Source organism: Hemitrygon akajei, chromosome 8 (genome assembly GCF_048418815.1).
Source record: "Hemitrygon akajei chromosome 8, sHemAka1.3, whole genome shotgun sequence".
Taxonomy (NCBI): domain Eukaryota; kingdom Metazoa; phylum Chordata; class Chondrichthyes; order Myliobatiformes; family Dasyatidae; genus Hemitrygon; species Hemitrygon akajei.
The window spans coordinates 50,248,758-50,271,620 of record NC_133131.1 but is presented as its reverse complement, the minus strand read 5'-3'; the positions used below and the strand labels follow the sequence as shown (position 1 = coordinate 50,271,620).

Below are 22,863 nucleotides of genomic sequence, written 5' to 3'. Positions count from 1 at the left end.
CGGATTCAAAGTAAAACAAAAACAAAATCAAATCAGGGAAAGAATTCTTGAAAAATTTTACCCCTTGTATCCCAATCTAGACACACGATAAACTTAGATGCATGTCAAAACTTAGATTGCCTTTTTTCCTCATGACACTATGTGGAACATCATTACAGAATATTCATTTTGGCAAAGGTAAATAGTAAACTAAATTGGTAAACTGGTTTATAATTGGCACGTGCACCAAGCTACAGTGAATAACTTGTATTGCCTACCACAGATCAATTCATTACAACAGTGTACTGAGGTAGTACAAGGTAAATCCATGCCAAAATGCAGAATAAAATGTTACAGTTACAGAGAAAGTGCAATGCAGGTAGACAAGAGGGTGCAAGGTCATAACAAGGTAGATTGTGAGCTCAAGATTCCATTCCAACCTTATTGGCTGGGAAAGCCATTTTACTTAAATGGAAGGACCCTAACCCTCCTATCGCCTTTTATTGGCTTTCCTCTATCACATCCTGTTTAAGTCTACAGAAAATAAGTCAGACATTGGATACATCCTTTAAATTTGAAGAAATCTGGCGACCTTTTATTCAATATTTTCATATGATCTGATTTTTGTACTGATTCTCTTCCAGCTATTTTTTCAGAACTTTGGATTTGATCAGGGAGTCTCTTTTCTCTTGGTTTTTCTCTCAGGATGGACTGCCCAGTCCTTTTTTCTGTTTAGTGTTTTTCTTTTCTATTATATAAAAGTTTCTAATAGTTCTTCCTTTCTTCATAAATTGATAAGAGGAGAATTATACATTCTACTTATTATTTACACTTTGTAGATCAACACTATGTGTAATTCTGATATTGTTTATTTTCTGTATGTACTGCTATTGACATATATCCAAGATATTCTCCTCCTGCTTGTATACACACTTTATTTTTAAATCAATAAAAAGATTGAAAAAAAAAATTCCATCTTATTGTACTAAGGGACCACTCAATAGTTTTATAACAGCAGGACATATGCTGCTGCCCTTGAACCTTGCGATATATGCTTAGATAAATGTGTTGAAGCCATGAGACATTTCCATAAAATACTTTGATTGCTTTGTATCACACAATTGCATAGAACAAAAGTTAACAATCAAATGTGGGCTAATATGCTGTAGCATTTTAATATTTGAGATTTCTCCAATACTATTTATTGCCTTAATACATTATAAATGGAAGAAACCTCCTTGAACGCCATTAGCTTCAAACACTCACCCACTGATTGGCGTGATTAACTTTGGCCCCATGAGCAACCAGGAAAAGTGCAGCAGCTTCATTTCCAACCTCTGATGCCCTTTGCGTCAAACAATTTCCTACAACAGATTTGAAGAGTTAAATGCAGTTCACTGTGTTGTGCATCTCCAAAAGAACAGTTAGGAAGTTACACTGACTATAAACTAACTTATTTAACTACACGAGGAAATCTGCAGATGCTGGAAATTCAAACAACAACACACACAAAATGCTGGTAGAACACAGCAGGCTAGGCAGCATCTGTAGGGAGAAGCGATGTCGACGTTTCGGGCCGAGACCCTTCGTCAGGACTAACCAAAAGGAAAGATAGTAAGAGATTTGAAAGTAGAGGGGGGAGGGGGAAATGCAAAATGATAGGAGTAGACCGGAGGGGGTGGGATGAAGCTAAGAGCTGGAAAGGTGATTGGCGAAAGTGATACCGAGCTGGAGAAGGGAAAGGATCATGGGACGGGAGGCCTCAGGAGAAAGAAAGGAGGGTGGGGGGGGGAGCACCAGAGGGAGATGGAGAACAGGCAAACAACTAAATATGTCAGGGATGGGGTAAGAAGGGGAGGAGGGGCATTAACGGAAGTTAGAGAAGTCAATGTTCATGCCATCAAGTTGGAGACTACCCAGCCGGTATATAAGGTGTTGTTCCTCCAACCTGATGGCATGAACATTGACTTCTCTAACTTCCGTTAATGCCCCTCCTCCCCTTCTTACCCCATCCCTGACATATTTAGTTGTTTGCCTGTTCTCTATCTCCCTCTGGTGCTTTCCCCCCCCCGTCCCATGATCCTTTCCCTTCTCCAGCTCGGTATCACTTTCGCCAATCACCTTTCCAGCTCTTAGCTTCATCCCACCCCCTCCGGTCTACTCCTATCATTTCGCATTTCTCCCTCCCCCCTCTACTTTCAAATCTCTTACTATCTTTCCTTTCGGTTAGTCCTGACGAAGGGTCTCGGCCCAAAACGTCGACATCGCTTCTCCCTACAGATGCTGCCTAGCCTGCTGTGTTCTACCAGCATTTTGTGTGTGTTGTTATTTAACTACATTTCAGTGCTATTCATTAAAGCATCTAAAAGTCTTATACGTTCTAAATCTTGTATGGTACTCCTGCAGTCAGTCGATGCCAAGCCATACACACAAGTGAAGGACTGATCTGGGGAATAAAGAAAATTCTCAAATTTATCTCAACGTTCTCGACTTGGATATATTTCAATTTTGCACTGTTATTTAAGGTAGCAATCTTCAAAATATAATTTATACATATCAGAAGCAACCAAAGAAATAGATAGTTAATTCCCTCAGAACAGATGAAAGCTTGTAGAGCAGTTACACAAAAGTAGAACAAATCCATATCACTGTGTGGACTCCTCTACAATTTATTCCAATCATGAAGTAGACGTTTAACATTGACATTCTATGATACTCGCTTTTTGAAGAGACCCCATTCCAACTTTATAAAGTACAACCAACCTAGGTGTTATTGCCATTTTGTAAAGCACTTTTATAGGCAATAGACAGTAGGTGCAGGAGTAGGCCATTCGGCCCTTCTAGCCAGCACCACCATTCACTGTGATCATGGCTGATCATACACAATCAGTACCCTGTTCCTGCCCTCTCCCCATATCTCTTGACCCCGCTATCTGTAAGAGCTCTATCTAACTCTCTCTTGAATGCATCCAGAGACTTGGCCTCCACTGCCTTCTGGGGCAGAGCATTCCACATATCCACCACTCTCTGGGTGAAAAAGCTTTTCTGCATCTCTGTTCTAAATGGCCTACCCCTTATTCTTAAACTGTGGCCTCTAGTTCTGGACTCACCCATCAGCAGGAACATGCTTCCTGCCTCCAGTGTGTCCAATCCCTTAATAATCTTATATGTTTCAATCAGATCCCCTCTCATCCTTCTAAATTTCAGTGTATACAAGCTCAGTCGCTCCAATCTTTCAACATATGACAGTCCCGCCATTCCGGGAATTAACCTTGTGAACCTACGCTGCACTCCCTCAATAGCAAGAATGTCCTTCCTCAAATTTGGAGACCAAAACTGCACACAATACTCCAGGTGGGGTCTCACCAGGGCCCTGTACAGCTGCAGAAGGACCTCTTTACTCCTATACTCAATTCCTCTTGTTATAAAAGCCAGCATGCCATTAGCTTTCATAGAATTCAAAAATCTCGAAAAAGTTGAGCTGTAGAATAAAATTCACTGTCACATAAATAGAAGGTAATTAAACATTTTTTAAAGAGTTGCTTCGATGCACAAATAAATTATATGCCATTGTATTACAAAAAAAAAGCGACGCAAACCATTTTCCAGGAATGTAACCAACCCACAATGCCCATTTAATTCAGTGGTCACCTGCAGTGACACATTAAGAAAGCTTGTAACTGGCTTCTTGGACAACCCCAAGACAACTCAAATGGAGGACTTCTTCCTAGGTGTTCAGAACAATTCTGGGGAACATAGATGTTATTTATAATTGTACACTTATGTTTGTTTTACAGAAAATCTCAAAATTGCATTATTTAACTATTGGAAATCCCAGCAGTTTGATACCTGGGTTACTGGGCCCTGCGTGTCATTAATCCATTAAAATTCAGGAGTCACATTTTGTACAGTGCCTTAAAATTTACTGGTGTTGGTGAAAAATTATACTATGTAATATCTAAGAAATGTGAATTAAAAATGTATTGGAACATTAATAGGAATAAAATTAAAAAACTTGGAAAATCTGCTAATATAACACTGAAGTTTAATTCTAATTTCACATCAAAGCAACATATACTGCCCTCTCTTATCTACCAGGTCTCATACCATGAAATTCATGTGTTGAAGTATATACAATAAATTTCACAGAATAATAAATTTGTCTAGCAACAATATAGAGAGAGTAAAATTGAGTTTTGTTGATTGAGCATTCCTTGTGCAATGCAAGGGGAAACTACACATTCTACAGAAATCTACTGCAGTCACAGTTCACCAATGAAAACAGCTAGATTTTTGAACCTGAGGGCAGATAGATTTCAAGTAAACTGCTTAGCCTGTGTGCCAAACATTGTACTTATTCAGGCAAGCAGCACAAGTACAGTAAGTACTGTGATATATAGTAAGTGGGGTGCTGTATATTAGTTAAAATGGGAGGGTGGTTGGGAAACAAGAGTATTTAGCTTTATATTAACTCAGTAGTATTAAGTGTTATTTGGTAATGGGAAAGAAATAACATACTGTACTGTGCAAAGGTTTTAGGCAGCCTAGTTACATAAATAAGCCTAAGACTTTAGCACAGTACTGTATAAACGCCGAACTAAGTCCTTGATGCATGAACTCGAGGTCCTCGCATTGGAAATGACTTGGTCATACCAGAATGACTTTAGGAGCTCCAATCATAGAACCATAGAACACTACAGCACAATACAGGCCCTTCAGCCCTCCATGTTGTGCCAACCCATATAATCCTTTAAAAAAAAGTACTAAACCCACACTACCCCATAACCCTCCATTTTTCTTTCATCCATGTGCCTGTCCAAGAGGCTCTTAAATACCCCTAATGTTTTAGCCTCCACCACCATCACTGGCAAGTCATTCCAGGCACTCACAACCCTCTGTGTAAAAAACTTACCCCTGATGTCTCCCCTAAACTTCCCTCCCTTAATTTTGTACATATGCCCTCTGGTGTTTGCTAATCATAATCATCTAATATTATCTCCAACTTTCCTTACCTTTTGCATCTGGAGCATCTGGATTACTGCCCCATTTAATAAGTTTTGCAGCCAAACTGTTCTCATCAAATGATGTGCCATTCACAACCTGAACATCATCAAATGGATTCACTGACTGATCAGAATCCACTGTTATATCCTGAAGTGCTAACCACAGTGCAGTATTTCCTTCATGGTCCTTCAGCTCCAAGTCACATCTAGAACAAACATTTAAAAATTGGCACTGAATCTGCCAAGGAATACAACTTGACTTCAGAATTGAAGAGTTTAAGTTCCATTTAGAAGGCAATGATAAGTTTAATCAAATACTTACCGTTTAGACTGCAGTAACAGTGTGAAAACATGCTCATTTCCTGCCAATATAGAAGTGTGCAAAGGTGTCCTGTGTAAGGAAGGAACAGAAGTCATTGAGGGAGTTACCATACAAAGCCTTCATAAATGAAGTGTCGCATATTTCAAATATTCCCAGAATTTCATGTCACATGTTTCAGTCAGAAACAAATGCATCCCTCCATTATGAATTGATCACCACAGGATTTAATAACCACAGTTCCATGTGACTGGTTGAACAGCAAGTATCTTTAAGATTTAGCTCACGATCTTCACATGATCTTCACAGAAGTAGGAAGTCTCAATTTAACCTAATGAAGTTCCTAATTACATCTACAGCATCGTAACTTGAATGGAACCCTGCCTCTACAAGTTTTCCTCTAGGAGAGAGGGCATAAGATTTTTGGATCATTGGGCACCCTCCCAGAGAAGGTGAGACCTGTACATGAGGGACAGTTTGCACCTGAACTGGAGGGGAATTAATATCCTAGTGGGAAGGTTTGTTAGTGCTGTACAGTGGGGTATAAACTAGAGTTGCAGGGCTATGGGAACCAGAGTGCCAGAATAGGTATTGGAGAGGCTGTGAGGCAGATGTTGTAAGACCTCAGACAAAGTTAGGAATCAAAAGGTTGAGCATAGTGTGACAAAATCGAAATGAGTGGATACAGGTCTGAAGGTGTTTATCTGAATGTGTACAGTATACAGAATAAGGTAGATGAAATTGCAGTACAATTGCAGATAGGCAGGTATGATGTTGTAGGCATCACAGAATCATGGCTGGAAGATTGTAGCTGGGAGCTTAATGTCCAAGGATACACACTGTATCGAAAAGACAGGTAGGAAAGCAGAGGGGGCAGCATTGCTCTGTTGGTAAAAAAATTGAAAGTAAATCATTAGAAAGAGGTAACATAGGGTCAGAAGGTGGATATCGTGGATAGACCTAAGGAACTGCAAGTGTAAAAAGACCCTGATGGGAGTTGTATACATACTCCCAAACAGTAGTAAGGATGTGGCCAACAAATTGCAATGGGAGATGGAAAAGGCATGCCAAAAGGGCATTGTTACAATAGTCATGGGGGACTTCAATATGCAGGTATAGTGGGAAAATCAGGTTGGCACAGGATTATAGGAGGGGGAATTTCTAGAAGATGGCTTTTTAGAGCAGCTCATGGTTGAGCCCACTGGAGAATCAGCTATTCTGGACTGGGTGTTGTGCAGTGAACCAGAATTGATTAGAGAGCTTAAGGTAAAAAAAAAACCCTTAGGGGCAAATGATTGAATTCACCCTGAAATTTGAGAAGAAGCTGAAGTCAAATGCATCAGTATTACAGTGGGAATTAGTAGGAAGTTAGAGGTTTGGGAAGCTTTCAAATACCAACAGAAGACAACTAAAAAAGTCATTGGGAAGGTAAAGATGGAATATGGAAGTTTGCTGGCCAATAGTATTAATAAAATACCAAAAATTTCTTTAGATACATAAAGCATAAAAGACAGGCGAGAGTGGATATCAGACCGCTGGAAAACAATGCTGGAGAGGTATTAGTGGAGCACATGGAAACTGTGGACGAACTGAGTAAGTATTTTACATCTGTGGAAGACACTAGTAGTATGGTGGAAGTTCCAGGTGTCAGGGGCATGAAATGTGTGAAGTTACCATAACTAGAGAGAAGGTTCTTGGGGAACTGAGAGGTCTGAAGGTAGATAAATCACCTGGACCAGATGGTGTATACCTCAGAGTTCTGAAAATCTTGGCTGAAGAGATCATGGAGGCTTAGTAATGACCTTTCAAGAATCACTACATTCTAGAATGGCTCTGGAAGACTGGAAAATTGTAAGTGCCACTCCACTCTTCAAGAAAGGAAGGAAGGAAACTATAGGCCAGTTAGTCTGACCTCAGTGGTTAGGAAGATTTTGGGAATCAATTTTTAAGGATGAGGTCTCAGGGTACTTGGAAGCAAGTGATAAAATAGGCCACTGTTTCCTCAAGGCAAAATCTTGCCTGATGTTGTGTACTTGGAATTTCAAAAGGCCTTTAACAAACTACGAACCATGGTATTACAGGAAAGATTCAGCATGGATAAAGATGATTGGCAGGAGCTACAGAGTGGGCATAAAATGAGCCTTTTCTGACTGGCTGCCAGTGACTAGTGGTGTTCCACAGGGGTCTTTTTGCATTAAATGTCAATGATTTGGATGATGGAATTGAAGGCTTTGTTGCAAAGTTTGCAGATGATATGAAGATAGGTGGAGGGGCAGGTAGTTTTGAGGAAGAAAAGGGGCTACTTAAGGACTCAGACAGATTAGAAGAATGGGCAAAAAAAATGGCAGATGAAATAGTGTTGGGAAGTACATTGTCATGCACTGTGGGAGAAATTAAAGGGTGACTATTTTTTAAATGAAGAGAAAATACAAAAAACTGAGTTGCAAAGGGACTTTGGGCGGGGTCCTCATGCAGATTAATTTGCAGTTCAAGTTTGTGATGAGGAAGGCAAATGCAACATTAGCATTAATTTCAAGAGGACTAGAATATAAAAGCAAGGATGTAATGTTGAAACTTGATAAAGTATTGGTGAGGCCTCACTTGGAGTATTGTGACCAGGTTTGGGCCCCTTATCTTAGAAAGGATGTGCTGAAACTGGAGAGAGTTCAAAGGAGGTTCACAAAATTGATTCCAGGATTGAATGGCTTGTCATATGAAGAGCATCTGGTGACTCTAGGCCTGTATTCACTGCAATTCAGAAGAATGAGGGGTGACCTCATTGAAACCTATCAAATGGTGAAAGGCCTTGATAGAGTGGATGTGGAGAGGATGCTTCCTATGATGGAAGAGTCTAAGACCAGAGGACACAGCCTCAGAGTAGAGGGATGTCCTTTCAGAACAGACACGAGGAGGAATTTCTTTAGCCAGTGTGTGGTGAATCTGTGGAATTCTTTGCCACAGGCATGGGTAGCTTTGGAGACCAAGTTTTTAAATGTATATTTGAGGCAGAGGTTGATAGAGTTTTGATTGGTCAAGGCATGAAGCGATACACAGCTGAGAGGAAAATCAGATCAGCCACGATGAAATGGCAGAGCAGTCGCGATAGGCCAAATGGCCTAATTCTGCTCCTATATCTTTATGATCTACACTGCAACCAATTGTAAAGCAGATTCAGTATTACATAAACACAATGAAAGATATTAATACAACAACACAGTAGCAAGCACTGTTCAAAGCTACTGTAAACAATGGCAGCCAAGTGTATAAGTAAACACAGATCTTTACTTTAGCCACTTGGTAGCACCATCTCTCCCCAAACAAAATTTCCTTTGTAAATTTGGGAAAATGGACAAAGCATCCAAGAATCATTGTGCATGCTTAAAGAGTCAATATTTAAATACCCATTCCCAGCTGCTCTAGAGATGAGCTCCCTTCCCGAACCACTGCAACCCTTGGCATGGTGTACCCAAAATGTTGTTTGGGAGGGGGTTTTTGAGATTTTGAGCCAGCCATGACAAACAAAGGTCAATACATTTGCCAAAAAAGGATGGTGTGTAGCTCAGAGAGCAAATTCCAGGTGGAATAAAACATAATGCACTATTTATTCATGAGATTCACATTATACGAATATCAGCACTTTTATTTCCAATACATTTTATCCAAAGGGTTTTAAAAAAGCTTTCAGCTCCTCAGTGTGGAATGACAAGAAAGTTTAAACAGTAATCTTCTGCCCTATGAACTTTGTAATGGCTGCATTTAGCTTTACTGTCTCTAAGCACTGGCCAGGACACTGTAACGTACCAGTTTGTTTTCACGTTTTGTGATCATGACTAGGATCCATCTCCATTTCCTGCAGACACTACAGGATATTTCATGCATATAAATTCTATTTCTTACAAACCATAGGTTTGTCTTCTGAACTCTACTGCATCTGAGAAGAGCAAGGCGTCTGTGCTCTTCACATTTTCACCAAGGGCCATGTTGAAATCACAGAATTAGTGACAGAAACATCATGCCATAGTGTTAATGTGTGCAGTGCAATCCCAAGTGGCAAAAGTTTTTTTAGAGTCAGAACCTTGAACAACAATGTTTTTCACTCATGTAAACCAGAAAAGCCGTTTTCGTAAAATACGTGACACCCATTAGCTGGCTAAGCTGCACTCCCTTGGTCCTCGTCAGCTATCAAGAATTTTGTTTCTGAATGTTAGAACTAGTCAGAAACATTCAAGAAACATTTAATTAATTTAAAAGTCCAAACCCATTAAAAACATTGAACTATTTCAAATTTATCTGCTATTTGTCATTTACCTCTGTAGCCATTCCACCGCATTCAAGATCCCTCACCGGCCATTCCTCGCAATTCTAATTTCTAACTGCTGAAACAAAACAACGCAGCAGGTTTGTGCTCCAGTGTTGAAGCCCAGCTGGTCTGGGAATTCTAAATCCACATGGGAGTTCCATAATTCTCAATGCTGAGAGTACAGACTAAGTTTTGGTAATTCTCAGTAGGTTCCAGCCCATCACACAAGGAGACCAGGGAGCATCTGGAATATTCTCTTGCCTTCTTTTCCCAACCCTCCGATGATCCTTTTGGACGTCACTCACTGGGCAACATTCCCCAAACAAAAAACCCATCATCTCAATGGTTACTCACCGTCCTTTGCTATCCTGCATATTAGGATTGGCAGCTGCTTCTAAAAGTGCTTGTGCAATATGTGCCATTCCTGTCATTGCTTCTGACGAGTGGCTTTTGTGACTATATGAGGCCACAAGGTGAAGTGATGTCTCCTGCTCACCATATGTAGCTGCATTTATACAAGCACCATTCCGAATCAAGAAGCTAGCAGAGAATTCATCACCTAGGTTAAAACAAAACATTAAACGCATTTAGCTCCAAATCCACACACCACTTAATGAATATGCCCAAGATCACTACTTGGCAGGATTGTAAAAATTTAAAACACATCACAGCATAATGTGACTAAACAAATGCTGCGTAAGGCCAGACTACAGGAAATACATTACAGAGCCGCTAATGGATCAAGTCTTTCCAGCATATCTTTCATAAGTTTACCATGGGACGCCTAGGAACCATTTCAAAAAACGAGGAAGATAAAATGTTTAAATGAGTTTAAAACAGGAAATAGAATGTGCAAACCTCAAGGTTTTGATTTTAATTCAAAGCTGCACACTGACAGTAACTAAAGGACAAAGATTATGCAATTGAGATAACTGTGGTAAGGAGCAAAACAAGTGCTACTGAAAAAGTTGTAATCGGAAATGAAAAGGAACTTAGGAGGGTTAATGGTGCCTAACGGCGACTCCTTTGCTTGCATCTTCGGAAACAGCACGATTTCCATCTTTCTTTTGAAGACCTTGAGCTGGAGTTACACGCTGACTAAGGTTCTTACGTGGGAATGGGACCCACTCTTGGGGTTTCATGAATGGTCATTACTCAGCATTCTATTTCTTACAAACCATAGGTTTATTTTCTGAACTGGGCAGAGCTCGGACAAAGTGGCACAACTGACTTCTAACATCATAAACCAGCGAGCTGTTTGTTATGTCTTCCCTCTCGCTGTGAAACGGAGACACCTCTTTCTCCCTTATTAGGGAGACAGAGCTTGTGGTATGACTACTTTGGGGTAGTCTTTGGGGTACTGCAAGTTTGTCTTTGCTGTTGCTTTGCTCACACTTGAGTGCATGGTGGCAGGTGCCGATGCTTATTTTTTTGCTGGTGAGGGGAGGGGGATTGGAAAGTTCGATTTGCCCTTATGATTTGTGAAAAACATCCAGAAGTTCCAATTGTTCAGGTAGTAAAGAAAAAATAGACAGTAATTACTCACGGTAGCTTGAACAGTCAGAAAAGCATCAGAACTTTTCAATGTATTTATAGCTCGCAGTTCTGGAGATAAAAGTGCAAACCAGTTGTCTTTTTGCATTTCTTCAATTGCATCTCTGAAACCTGCAAGCGTTACCATTTTGAAGTGGAAAGAAAATTCTACCTGCAAGCTCCATGCCACACACTATTTAAACTTGGAAACATTCCTTCACTTGGTCTAAATGATGAAACTCCAGGTGGCAGGTTACTTCAAGGACAGTAACAGGTAGCAAAAACATTACAATTTTGCCAGCAACACCCGCATTCTACAAGTAATTGAAAAATGCAAAGAACACCACAAAATGAGGTACAAAAGGATCTTCCAATCCTCTTCTGCTCAGAAAATGGTAATACAAAACTGAAGCAACCATTTTCAGTTGTTCTGAGCCACATACAGGCTACTCCAGAGCTGGTCTTTACTAATATATCTCTGAAGGATACTAAAGAATCACTGGAGTTTAATTCTCCAGTGCAGCCCGACCGTTGAATTTGTTTGATTCAAAGTGGACAATGGTATTTTAAAAGAATCTTGTAAAGCAGATCTGGGTTTACCATCAGTTACCATAATTACTGTGCTATTGGCAATTTTGGGTTATTAAATAACCATCACACAGAATTCAGACCCGTTGGCTACCTACACCTGGTTTAGCCAGCCAGTTGAAGCCATTGCCTGGGGTGTGGCTGCTGTCGCATGCAAACAGCTATGAGGAGCCACAGGTGAGAGCTGGGCGTTGGTGGGGACCAACAGATGACGAGCCACTCTAAGGAGTGTGACAAGCCCCCTATCTAGAAGCGTTACCCCTCCCATGCACCCAGCAAGTTATCACTTGAGGCTTTCCACAACACCCTGACTAGCATTTGGGAAGAAGAGATGCCTCCTGACCTCAGAGACGCAACGATAATAGCCCTCTACAAAATAAAGGTTCAAAGACTGACTGCGGGAACTACAGAGGCATCTCGCTACTTTCCATTGCCGGAAAAAGCCTTGCCCACATCACCCTTAACAGACCGATTCCAACAGTGTCAGAAGAGAACCTTCCCGAGTCGCAATGCAGCACTGTCGACATGATCTTCAGTGAGACAGATACAGGAGAAGTGCCTGGAACAGAACATTATGCCCTGTTTTGATTGATTTGACGAAGGCGTTTGACTCAGTCAACAGTAACGTGCTGTGGCTCATCCTTAGAAAGCTTGGCTGCCCGCAGAAATTCACTACACTCATCTGCCTGCTCCACGATGGCACGACAGGAGAAGTGTTCTTAGGTTGTTCCCCATCTGCAACTTTCAACATCTCAAATGGCATGAAGCATTCTAGCACCAGTGTTATTCAACCTCTTCTTCACCCAAATGCTGAAGCATGCTGTTAAAGACCTAGACCTGGGTATTTACATATCGCCTAGGTGGATTGATGTTTGGCCTGAGACGCCTTGCCGCGAAAACCAAAACATTGAGGAGGCTCATCACTGAAGCTCTGTTTGCTGATAACTGTGACCTCATGGCCCACCAGGAGAACCACCTGCAGACGAATGTTGACAAGTTCTCCGCAGCCTCAAAGCTGTTCGGCCTGACAATCAGCCTCGGTAAGACAGAAGCTCTCCTACAACCTGCACCAAACAGTCACCCTCCTCAGCCATGCATCACCATCGATGGCACTGTCCCGAAGAATGTGGAGAGCTTCAAGTATCTAGGAAGCACCATGTCCAGTGACGGATCCCTTGACAAAGAGATCATAGCAAGGATCCAGAAAGCCAGCCAGGCACTTGGGAAACTCTGTGTTAATGTTCTGGAGCACAAGGACATTCAGCTTTCAACCAAGCTCAAGGTGTACAAGGCTGTGGTCCTCACCTCTCTCCTGTACGGCTGCAAAACCTGGACCCTGTACCTCAGGCACATTGAACAGCTGGAGCAGTTTCATATGCGCTCTCTGCAGTCGATCCATGAGGATTCAATGGCAGGGCCAAATCAACAGCCAGGAAGTCCTTGACAGAGCCAACAGCACAAGCATTGAGGCAAGGTCCCCCAAGCCCAGCTACGCTGGACTGGCCATGTGATCTGCATGGGTGCAATAACAATCCCAGGCAGCTGCTCTATAGTGAGCTTGAGCATGGCAGTCGCAATCAGGGCCGCCCAAAAAAAAAGATTCAAAGACAATCTGAAATTGTACATCAAATGGACAGACCTCCAGCCTCGACAACTTGAGGAGTCCACAGCCGACAGGGCTGCATGACGTGCCCTGACCAGAAAAGCCGCATCTGACTTTGAGCATGACCGAAATCAGCGCCTTGCAGCAGCACGAGACCGACGCCACAAAGCCGTGTATGCTCCTGTTCCAACAACCGCCATTCCATGTCCAACCCGCAACTGCATGTGTGCTTCGGCCTTCAGCCTCTGAAGCCACGTGCATATCCACAGATGACTGCACAATGTTTAGTCTTCCTCGGACCCCGACAGACAACCACCACACAGAATTATTTTGTGTTATTTCACTGTGTGGTGCCAGAACACAATGTTTATGTAAACAAATTTTTAACAAAATCAGCTATTAACAGAATTGATGAAGAAAACAGTTTTTGGGTGGAACAACAAAACTTGAACTCTAGGAAATGACCTATAGATTTGATACATTCTACAATTACAACAATTCAAGAACATTGTCCCCATTCATAACCTAAAAAACAGCTACTGAAAATGGTCAATTTTGATTTAATTTATCCACAACTGCCAATCACCTTTTCATTTAATCTCACCTGATACTGCTTCCCTTATCCCTTGCACTCCCCCATACTTATTTAGTATCCATCATCTCTCCAGCTTTGATAAAGAGAACAACCTGAAAGATTTACGGTACATTTTTTCCACCCTTGCTCACATGCTGCTGAATACCCAAAGTTTCTAGCATTTTGGTTTTATTTCAGTTATAATATACATAGTTTCTGCAGCTGCAGTATAAATAGGTTTATACTAAATAAGTAGATCCACATCTTCATAACTTGCAAAATATGCTACTGAGCCAATTCCAGATAAACAAATCATTTCCACAACAGACCATGCTGAACATTGGAGAAAACATTTAAACTATCAATGCATGGACCTTTGATTGTTCACTTTCACTTTACCTCTTTGGATAGCTTTGTGAAGCAAACTCCAGCCATTCTTATCCACCATGTCAACATCTGCTTTGTTATTAACCAGCGTTGTTGCAATACTCTCTAGTCGTCGAGAGAGAGCCAGATCCAAGGCTAGTTCTCCGTTATCATCAAGTTCATTTAGTTTACCTGGCAACTATAGAATGAAATGCTTTAGTGAAGATAGATAGATAGATAGATAGATAGATAGATAGATAGATAGATAGATAGATAGATAGATAGATAGATAGATAGATAGATAGATAGATAGATAGATAGATAGATAGATAGATAGATAGATAGATAGATAGATAGATAGATAGATAGATAGATAGATAGATAGATAGATAGATAGATAGATAGATAGATAGATAGATAGATAGATAGATAGATAGATAGATAGATAGATAGATAGATAGATAGATAGATAGATAGATAGATAGATAGATAGATATTTTATTCATCCCCATGGGGAAATTCAACTTTTTTCCAATGTCCCATACACTTGTTGTAGCAAAACTAATTACATACAATACTTAACTCAGTAAAAAAATATGATATGCATCTAAATCACTATCTCAAAAAGCATTAATAATAGCTTTTAAAAAGTTCTTAAGTCCTGGCGGTAGAATTGTAAAGCCTAATGGCATTGGGGAGTATTGACCTCTTCATCCTGTCTGAGGAGCATTGCATCGATAGTAACCTGTCGCTGAAACTGCTTCTCTGTCTCTGGATGGTGCTATGTAGAGGATGTTCAGAGTTTTCCATAATTGACCGTAGCCTACTCAGCGCCCTTCGCTCAGCTACCGATGTTAAACTCTCCAGTACTTTGCCCACGACAGAGCCCGTCTTCCTTACCAGCTTATTAAGACGTGAGGCGTCCCTCTTCTTAATGCTTCCTCCCCAACACGCCACCACAAAGAAGAGGGCGCTCTCCACAACTGACCTATAGAACATCTTCAGCATCTCACTACAGACATTGAATGACGCCAACTTTCTAAGGAAGTACAGTCGACTCTGTGCCTTCCTGCACAAGGCATCTGTGTTGGCAGTCCAGTCTAGCTTCTCGTCTAACTGTACTCCCAGATACTTGTAGGTCTTAACCTGCTCCACACATTCTCCATTAATGATCACTGGCTCCATATGAGGCCTAGATCTCCTAAAGTCCACCACCATCTCCTTGGTCTTGGTGATATTGAGACGCAGGTAGTTTGAGTTGCACCATATCACAAAGTCCTGTATCAGTTTCCTATACTCCTCCTCCTGTCCATTCCTGACACACCCCACTATGGCCGTGTCATCAGCGAACTTCTGCACATGGCAGGACTCCGAGTTATATTGGAAGTCTGATGTGTACAGGGTGAACAGGACCGGAGAGAGTACGGTTCCCTGCGGCGCTCCTGTGCTGCTGACCACCGTGTCAGACCTACAGTCTCCCAACCGCACATACTGAGGTCTATCTGTCAAGTAGTCCACTATCCAATCCACCATGTGAGAGTCTACTCCCATCTCCGTTAGTTTGTGCCTTAAGATCTTGGGCTGGATGGTGTTAAAGGCACTAGAGAAGTCAAGGAATGTAATCCTCACAGCACAACTGACCCCCTCTAGGTGAGAGAGTGATTTGTGCAGCAAATACGTGATGGCATCCTCCACTCCCACCTTCTCCTTATATGCAAACTGAAGAGGATCCTGGGCGTGCCTGGTTTGTGGCCTCAGATTCTGTATTATCAGCCGCTCCATGGTCTTCATCACGTGCGACGTCAAGGCAACAGGTCTGAAGTCATTCAACTCCTTTGGTTGTGGTTTCTTCGGTACCGGGACAATACAGGATGTTTTCCACTGTCTGGGTACTCTTCTCTGCTCCAGGCTCATGTTGAAGATGCGCTGTAGTGGTTCTCCCAGCTCAGTCGCACAGGCCCTCAGTAATCGTGGGGAAACTCCATCCGGTCCAGCCGCCTTGCTGGTACAGATCTTCCTCAGTTGACCTTCCACCTGTGCAGCCGTAATCCTGGGCGTGGGCAAGGTCTCCTGTGAGTGGCTATTTTCCTGTGAGGGAAGTAAGCCTGGATTACTGCGGTGAGGATGAGATTGAGCTGTCGAACCTGTTGAAGAAGTTGTTCAGCTGGTTCGCTTTCTCCACATCTCCACTTATGTTCGCCCCCCACTTTGCACCGCATCCGGTGATGATCTTCATCCCATCCCACACCTCCTTCATGCTTTTTTTCTGCAGCTTTTGTTCTAGCTTCCTCCTATACTGCTCCTTTGCCCCCCTTATCTGTACTCTGAGTTCCTTCTGAACTCTTTTAAGCTCCAACCGATCACCATCTTTAAAGGCCCTCTTCTTCTGGTTTAGGAGGCCTTTGATGTGACTAGTGATCCAGGGCTTATTATTGGGATAGCAGCGAACAGTTCTAACAGGGACAACTGCATCCACACAAAAGTTAATATAGTCCGTTGTGCATTCAGTGACCTCCTCAACACCCCCACAGAGCCCCCCTTGCAGTACATCCCAGTTAGTAGTACCGAAGCAGTCTCTCAGGGCCTGTTCAGCTTCAGGAGTCCACTTTCTAAAAGAGCGTGTGGTAGTGGGATGCGAGAAACAAGAAAAAAATTCTTTACACTACAAAATGAAATTGGCCAGATTTGTTTTTGGTGCTGTTACTAAACACACACTTGATGCACTCAGGCAATCCCTTTAAAAAGAGGCAAATATTTATTCCCAAAATGAGCTCCATTTCATTTGTACATCCTTAGGTGTGATGGTTGTTAACACAATCAATGTACATGCAATAAATAAATCTGAAATCTTTTCACCAGTTATATGTACTCCACAATTTGTAACTTTTAAGCAAAATCCAATAAACTAAACAGACTGATTACCAATAACCCAGGATATTATGCAAAATAATGGGAGTATTTTAACCACAGAACAGAAATAAGTAGGTCTCGAAGATAAGCAAGCCTGAGAAATTCTTAGTAAAATTGCTTTCAAGGCTGTTTTCTCTTCAGAAGTTTCATTTGTACAGAGTTAAATCCCATACATCATTAACAACTTTGAATCACAGAGCACAGAAACAGGCCCTTCTGCAGACTCAGTCTTCACCAACCATCAAGCACCCACTTGCACACATGTCACATTCGTATCATTCCTATCACCCCCTTCCCCACCCCACTACCCCCACTGGTCCAATTCTACCAATCACCTAAGCAGTGATCATTTGTAGTTAATTAACTTGAAAACCTGCATTTCTTTGGTATGTGGGAGGAAACCAGAGGAACTGGTAAAAACCACGGGTAAACGCCACAGACAGCAGCCAAGGTCAAGATTAAACTTTGGTGCAATTTAGACCTGCTGCCTCACTGCTCTCGAGACCTGTATGCCACCAAACATCTGCTGCAGATGCAGCTCATCTTGAAGGCTACAGCAAAAATGCACTCCTTTCAGCTAGCATACAATGAACCAGACAAGATTGCTCAATGTTACAATATATAAGGTTGAGAATTAAGATAAGCACCAATATCATGGCACTGCAGAAAGCACTTTAGTTAACAGCTGTTACTTCTACCTGAGAATCCATTGCAATAAGGTGGAGAAATACAACATCTTCTCTTTCCACTTTGATAGCTTTATGCAAAGGATATTCTGTTTTTGATTTAATCATTTTGTATAATAAAGGAGCAGTCATGCTGCTGAAATCATCCTTCTGCAGGTCATCCTGGATAAATACAGAAACAGCTTTTAGTAGCCAACATGGGCCAATAGACAAACAATCAAAGCAACTATTTTTAAGGCTGTTGAGTGATTAACAAAATTAATGACAGCATTAATTACATTGTTGTACAACAGAAAGCCAATATTTTTGAAAGGTGCAATGGAAAATGCTTTGACATTGTAATCTTCATTGACGCAATTTTAAGTTCTCATATCCAAATTGCTTGTAATGTTCTCTGTTCCAGCCTCACGCACACTGCCAACTTTATTCCCTCCACTTTTGGCAACTGGCCTATTATCTTCAGAATAGTTACTACTAAACAAATACGACAAATAGTCTTTTTGTGACAAAATATTCCAAGGAAAAAGCAGTGAGGAAGTTAAGTGGACAGGTCTGGTCATGAAAGCCCTTCACCCTGTACCTGATCTGGGCACTGATTACTGATGCAGAATAAAAACAAAACTAGAAATGTTGAACAGGTCAAGTGGCAACTGCAGAGAAAAATAGCTAGTATTTTAGATCAATGCCAGTTGGTTCTGATGAACAGTTTCAAGAAACATTCGATTCAGTCCTAGGTCAAATCTGACAAATCCTGCTTTTTCTAAACACAGGGCCTTTTGCTGCTTCTATCCACATCCTTCATTTAAAAAGCACTTATTTAACAGTCACTATTCTACAGTTACCTGGCTGAGTAATGGAGTTCAGAACCTAGACGAAGTTTGTTACAATCAGGATTCCTAGCATAGGGATAGTTTTCTACTGACCAAGACAGAATATTATAATCATTCTTCAAAATATAATCTTAGCTCAATAAGCAAAATTTTACTTTTAAAATGGATGTTAATTCCCTTTTATTGATTGCAACCCTTAAATGCAGTTGAGAACGCTGATGACTGTTTTATAACATGTTTGGTGCAATTTTCCATTCAGTTCTCAAAGTTTTCTGCAAATTACGTTTCTATTCATCAATCACAAAGGACAATTCTCATTCTGTAGATGCCATGGGTGAGGAAAATTACTTTAGAAAAACAATGAAAGCTTTACAGAAGACATGCAAAGGCACAGAATCATACCAAATTAGTAAGAAGGAGATTGATCAATGAGCAGATAATGAATGGTGACCTATCCCAGGGAATGGAAACGTGGATTGGGGTAAATGAAATTGCTGAGAAAAGGCCAGATCAGGAACCAATTAATTTATTACTATTTATGAAGTAAAACAGTAACATTTTTTATTGAAAGATCATTGACTTCAGTGGATAGACACAAGTAGAGAAGTCTTTCATGGGAATATCTAACACTGCAATCCAACATTTGATGCTAAATGGAACAAAATTCTACTGCTATGGAGGCTAGAATTGGATTTCTCAGGTTATTTTGCAAGAAACTACAAAAAATATAGCATCTATGGCCAGATTCTTTTACTTAAGGAATAGTTAAAGTAACATGGGCTCTGAAGGTGAAAGTAAATGCATTGATAACAATGTTTTCCTGCAGTCTAATATTGCAAAAGAAAAATACTACAGATATTGTAAATCAGTCACTTACACATTGAAGCAAAGTACTAACGCTCTCCACAGATGCTGCCTGCTAAGAGTTTTTCCCCAGCATTGTTTTTGTCTGCATCTCAGTTGGGTTACACATTTCACAATGCCAAATCAGGGTGGGAAATGTAACCCAAGCTCACCACTAGATGACGTTATTAATCTAACTGGACCATTAAAATACTAGTCTATCCTGCATCCAACTCATCACAATGATTTTTTAAAAAACTATCTTACTATTAAACTGGAAGATAATGGCAAAGAATTTGTTGCCACAAGGTCCTGCAATAGCAAGTGAAGGAATAATTTAATAACTAAAATAAAATACATATTAAAAGACCAACTTGGCTACAACACAGGGGAGGGGCCAATACCATCAAAGGCTTATGTCCAAATTGAGAAGTCAAAGACCATTTTAATCCTGCATTTCATCCAAACACAATCTTTCCCTTGAGGGATATGGAAGGCAAAACTACAGTTACCACTTTTATAATGGAAATGAACTACTTCAGCAAACAAGTTCAAACTGATTCCCTCGTGGCTCACTGAAAATTTAATGTGGGGCCAAAAAAGCCATTCAATCTCCAATTTACAGTGAAAATTCTGCAAACACTCTAAGATTTGAAGCAAATTTCTGGGTGAATTCAAGTTAATAAAGTCATATCCAGCACCCACCATTCACTCATCAGGTATACCAAAGTAAACTTCAAACAACCAGTTTTCCATAATTGCACTTCAATATTACATACTTCATTGATGAAAAATTCTATTCCTAAATTGCACCTTACGAGAAAGTAATGTTGTCCAAAAATGTCCCATTTCCTAGAAAGCAAATCCCTACAATTAAAACAACCAAAGTAGATTTTCAGTAGGTCACATCACCAATTTGGGAAATGAGGCAAAGAATGTTCATGTCGCCTATTTGATATGGGCACAAAGTTTATTAATGTCACAGCAAAGGCAACATTAAATTGTTGCCAAGTCAAAAACTGTTAATAACTGAGAAATATTCAGGTCAAATCTGGAACTATTCTAAAGATGTAGCACAAAACATAACTTATACATAAACATTATACCTTAAGTGCATCTCTCTTGCTAAGTATCTCAAGACATTTCACCACATTGACAATGAAACATAATGCAAGCTATTGTGATCCTGCGACTCACCCAATGGCTGGCTATGATTTCAGAACAGTAGTTCAGTAATGCAACAGCATTCAGCTCCTCTGCAGTCTGATAGAACCGGATGCAGTTCCTAACGTTAACCATCGACATTACTCCCTTTTCACACCTGTCAGTAGGAAAAGATTTACTGTCTCTGCTTCAAGAGTACAGGACATATCAAAAAAAATTTTAGTTGCCAGCAATAAAGAGGTTAGCATTCAAACATCTTACAATAGTGGGTTACAACATTCACTATACATGCTTATTTCAACAAGAGTGCAGATCCTTCTGAGTGCAAGAGTAGATCCTTCTGGTGTATCAGCATCTTAGCTGTGCAGAAATATTGGACAATAAAATAGAAAGTGAACAAAAATGCCAGATGTCATAGCACAAACTTTTATATTGGCATCCTCTGGTCAAAGTTTTCAAAGCTGACCTACCTTACTTTTTTTTAAAGTGATAAAAGAGAAATGCAGGCATGGATTTAAAAAATATCAGATCATTGATATATGATGAACATTGAAGTCACAGGACAATTAAATGGATTGCAGACTAACTAAACATAATTGTGAATTATTTAGATTGGTCATGGCCAAAAGGAATGAATACTATCACAACTATTATCCATAATTTACTTACACTTAGATTTGAAAATCAACCATCTTAAAGTTTAACCTGGGAAGTAAATGACAAGGGCTGAAAAAAATCTGGACGTGCAAAGGAGAAATGAAAACTAGCTCTTAAAAGTAGACACATGTGAAGTTTTTAGAAGTAAGAACAAGGCAAACCATTTACTTCCTGGAAACCTAATCTACACGGGGTAGCAAATCACAAATTCATCAGCTGACATCATCAGGTAATGAAGCCATACACATCAATGGGGACAACTTCAGGGGGACTTCTACACTAAGCTTCTTTAAGCTCAGTTACACTACAATTGAACATTATGCATAATTTCAATAGTATAAAAATGATATAGAAGCCACCAGAAATAACTCAAAATTTACAAACATTATACCAAAAACAAGTGGACACCAAGAAGGACCAAAAATTCCAGAACATTTCTAGAACAGATAAACTTAAAGGGAAGCATAGAACAGGACCCTAGTGGGGGAGCACGGCAAGGTAAAGTTAAAATAAATCAGTGCAACAGGACTATTTCTTGATCTTGGGATGCGCGAGATTTAACAACAAATAACTTCACAAGACTTCAGAGTCCCTGTTTATAAAATATGCAATCATAGCTTAGTGCTTTTGAACATGTAGATTTCTGCCAAAGTAAATGTACGTTGCTGTGAGTTGTGAAGCCGATTATAGAGATGCATTTACATATGTCAAAGCATACCTAACTTAAGAACTGATGAACAAGGCCACATCATTTTGAGCACAAAAGAACCACATGCAAGTAAATGCAATACACAAACACTACATGACCCAGTACTGAAAGGATGTTACAAAAGAGGATGCTGACCTTCACCAGGTTTGTATCATTATCCTGATAACGTGCAGGAAACAGAAGGTCTTGAGACAGTAAATGATCAGATTTTCAAATATACCAAAGACTAGGAGTATAGAATATGAAATGCCTTTAAGGGAATGCAAAGGAAGTAATTTAGCATCAACACTGTCCATTGTTAACTCACACTTTTAATGCTCAAATACATTTTTAGAACCATCAATGAGTGTTTAAAGAGGGCATGAATTAGCTTGAAAGCAAGGGAGAAATGATGCAAAAACATGGCATTTTCTCATGTTTTTGATTATATAACTGAATGGGCAGTTGAAGACAAGTCACAAACAAGATATGCAGAAGCATCATCAGTTATCTCAAGAAAAGCCAGGAGCAAAACTTCAACCAGAGAAAGTTAAAGTTAATTGCTAAATAGGCTGAAAGCTTCTATGGAAAATACACTTGTGTTCCCTGTGACTGGGATGACCATAACTAGTGGTCACCTCATGTTCTACAGACCTCCACTGGAACATAACGGGTCAACTATTCTTACCCAAAGTAAGAATGTTTTCAGCCAATGGGTGCTAAATCTTTGGAATTCTCTACAAATGGGAATGGTGGAAGCTGTCATTCAGCATACTCATTGGTAGGTTCTTGGATATCAAGGACGTTGGGATCAGTGAAC

At 40.4% G+C, this 22,863-nt stretch overlaps 1 protein-coding gene across 2 annotated transcripts in view; it reads right to left on the bottom strand.

The window, feature by feature from the left end:
- ankfy1 (ankyrin repeat and FYVE domain containing 1) overlaps positions 1-22,863 on the bottom strand; it is a 93,355-nt gene that overhangs the window by 50,659 nt on the left and 19,833 nt on the right. Inside the window, exons 1-8 of one of the 2 annotated variants that reach the window (XM_073053828.1) lie at positions 22,200-22,309; positions 20,732-20,855; positions 17,874-18,023; positions 14,299-14,464; positions 9,956-10,160; positions 5,305-5,373; positions 4,992-5,188; positions 1,246-1,343 (exon numbers count right to left, since the gene is read on the bottom strand). In XM_073053828.1, coding sequence (XP_072909929.1) covers positions 1,246-1,343; positions 4,992-5,188; positions 5,305-5,373; positions 9,956-10,160; positions 14,299-14,464; positions 17,874-18,023; positions 20,732-20,839 — 993 coding nt within the window. In that variant the 5' untranslated portion in view covers positions 20,840-20,855; positions 22,200-22,309. Of the gene's footprint in view, positions 1-1,245; positions 1,344-4,991; positions 5,189-5,304; positions 5,374-9,955; positions 10,161-14,298; positions 14,465-17,873; positions 18,024-20,731; positions 20,856-22,199; positions 22,310-22,863 lie in introns of those variants that run through there. The other variant, XM_073053827.1, reaches the window with a different exon arrangement.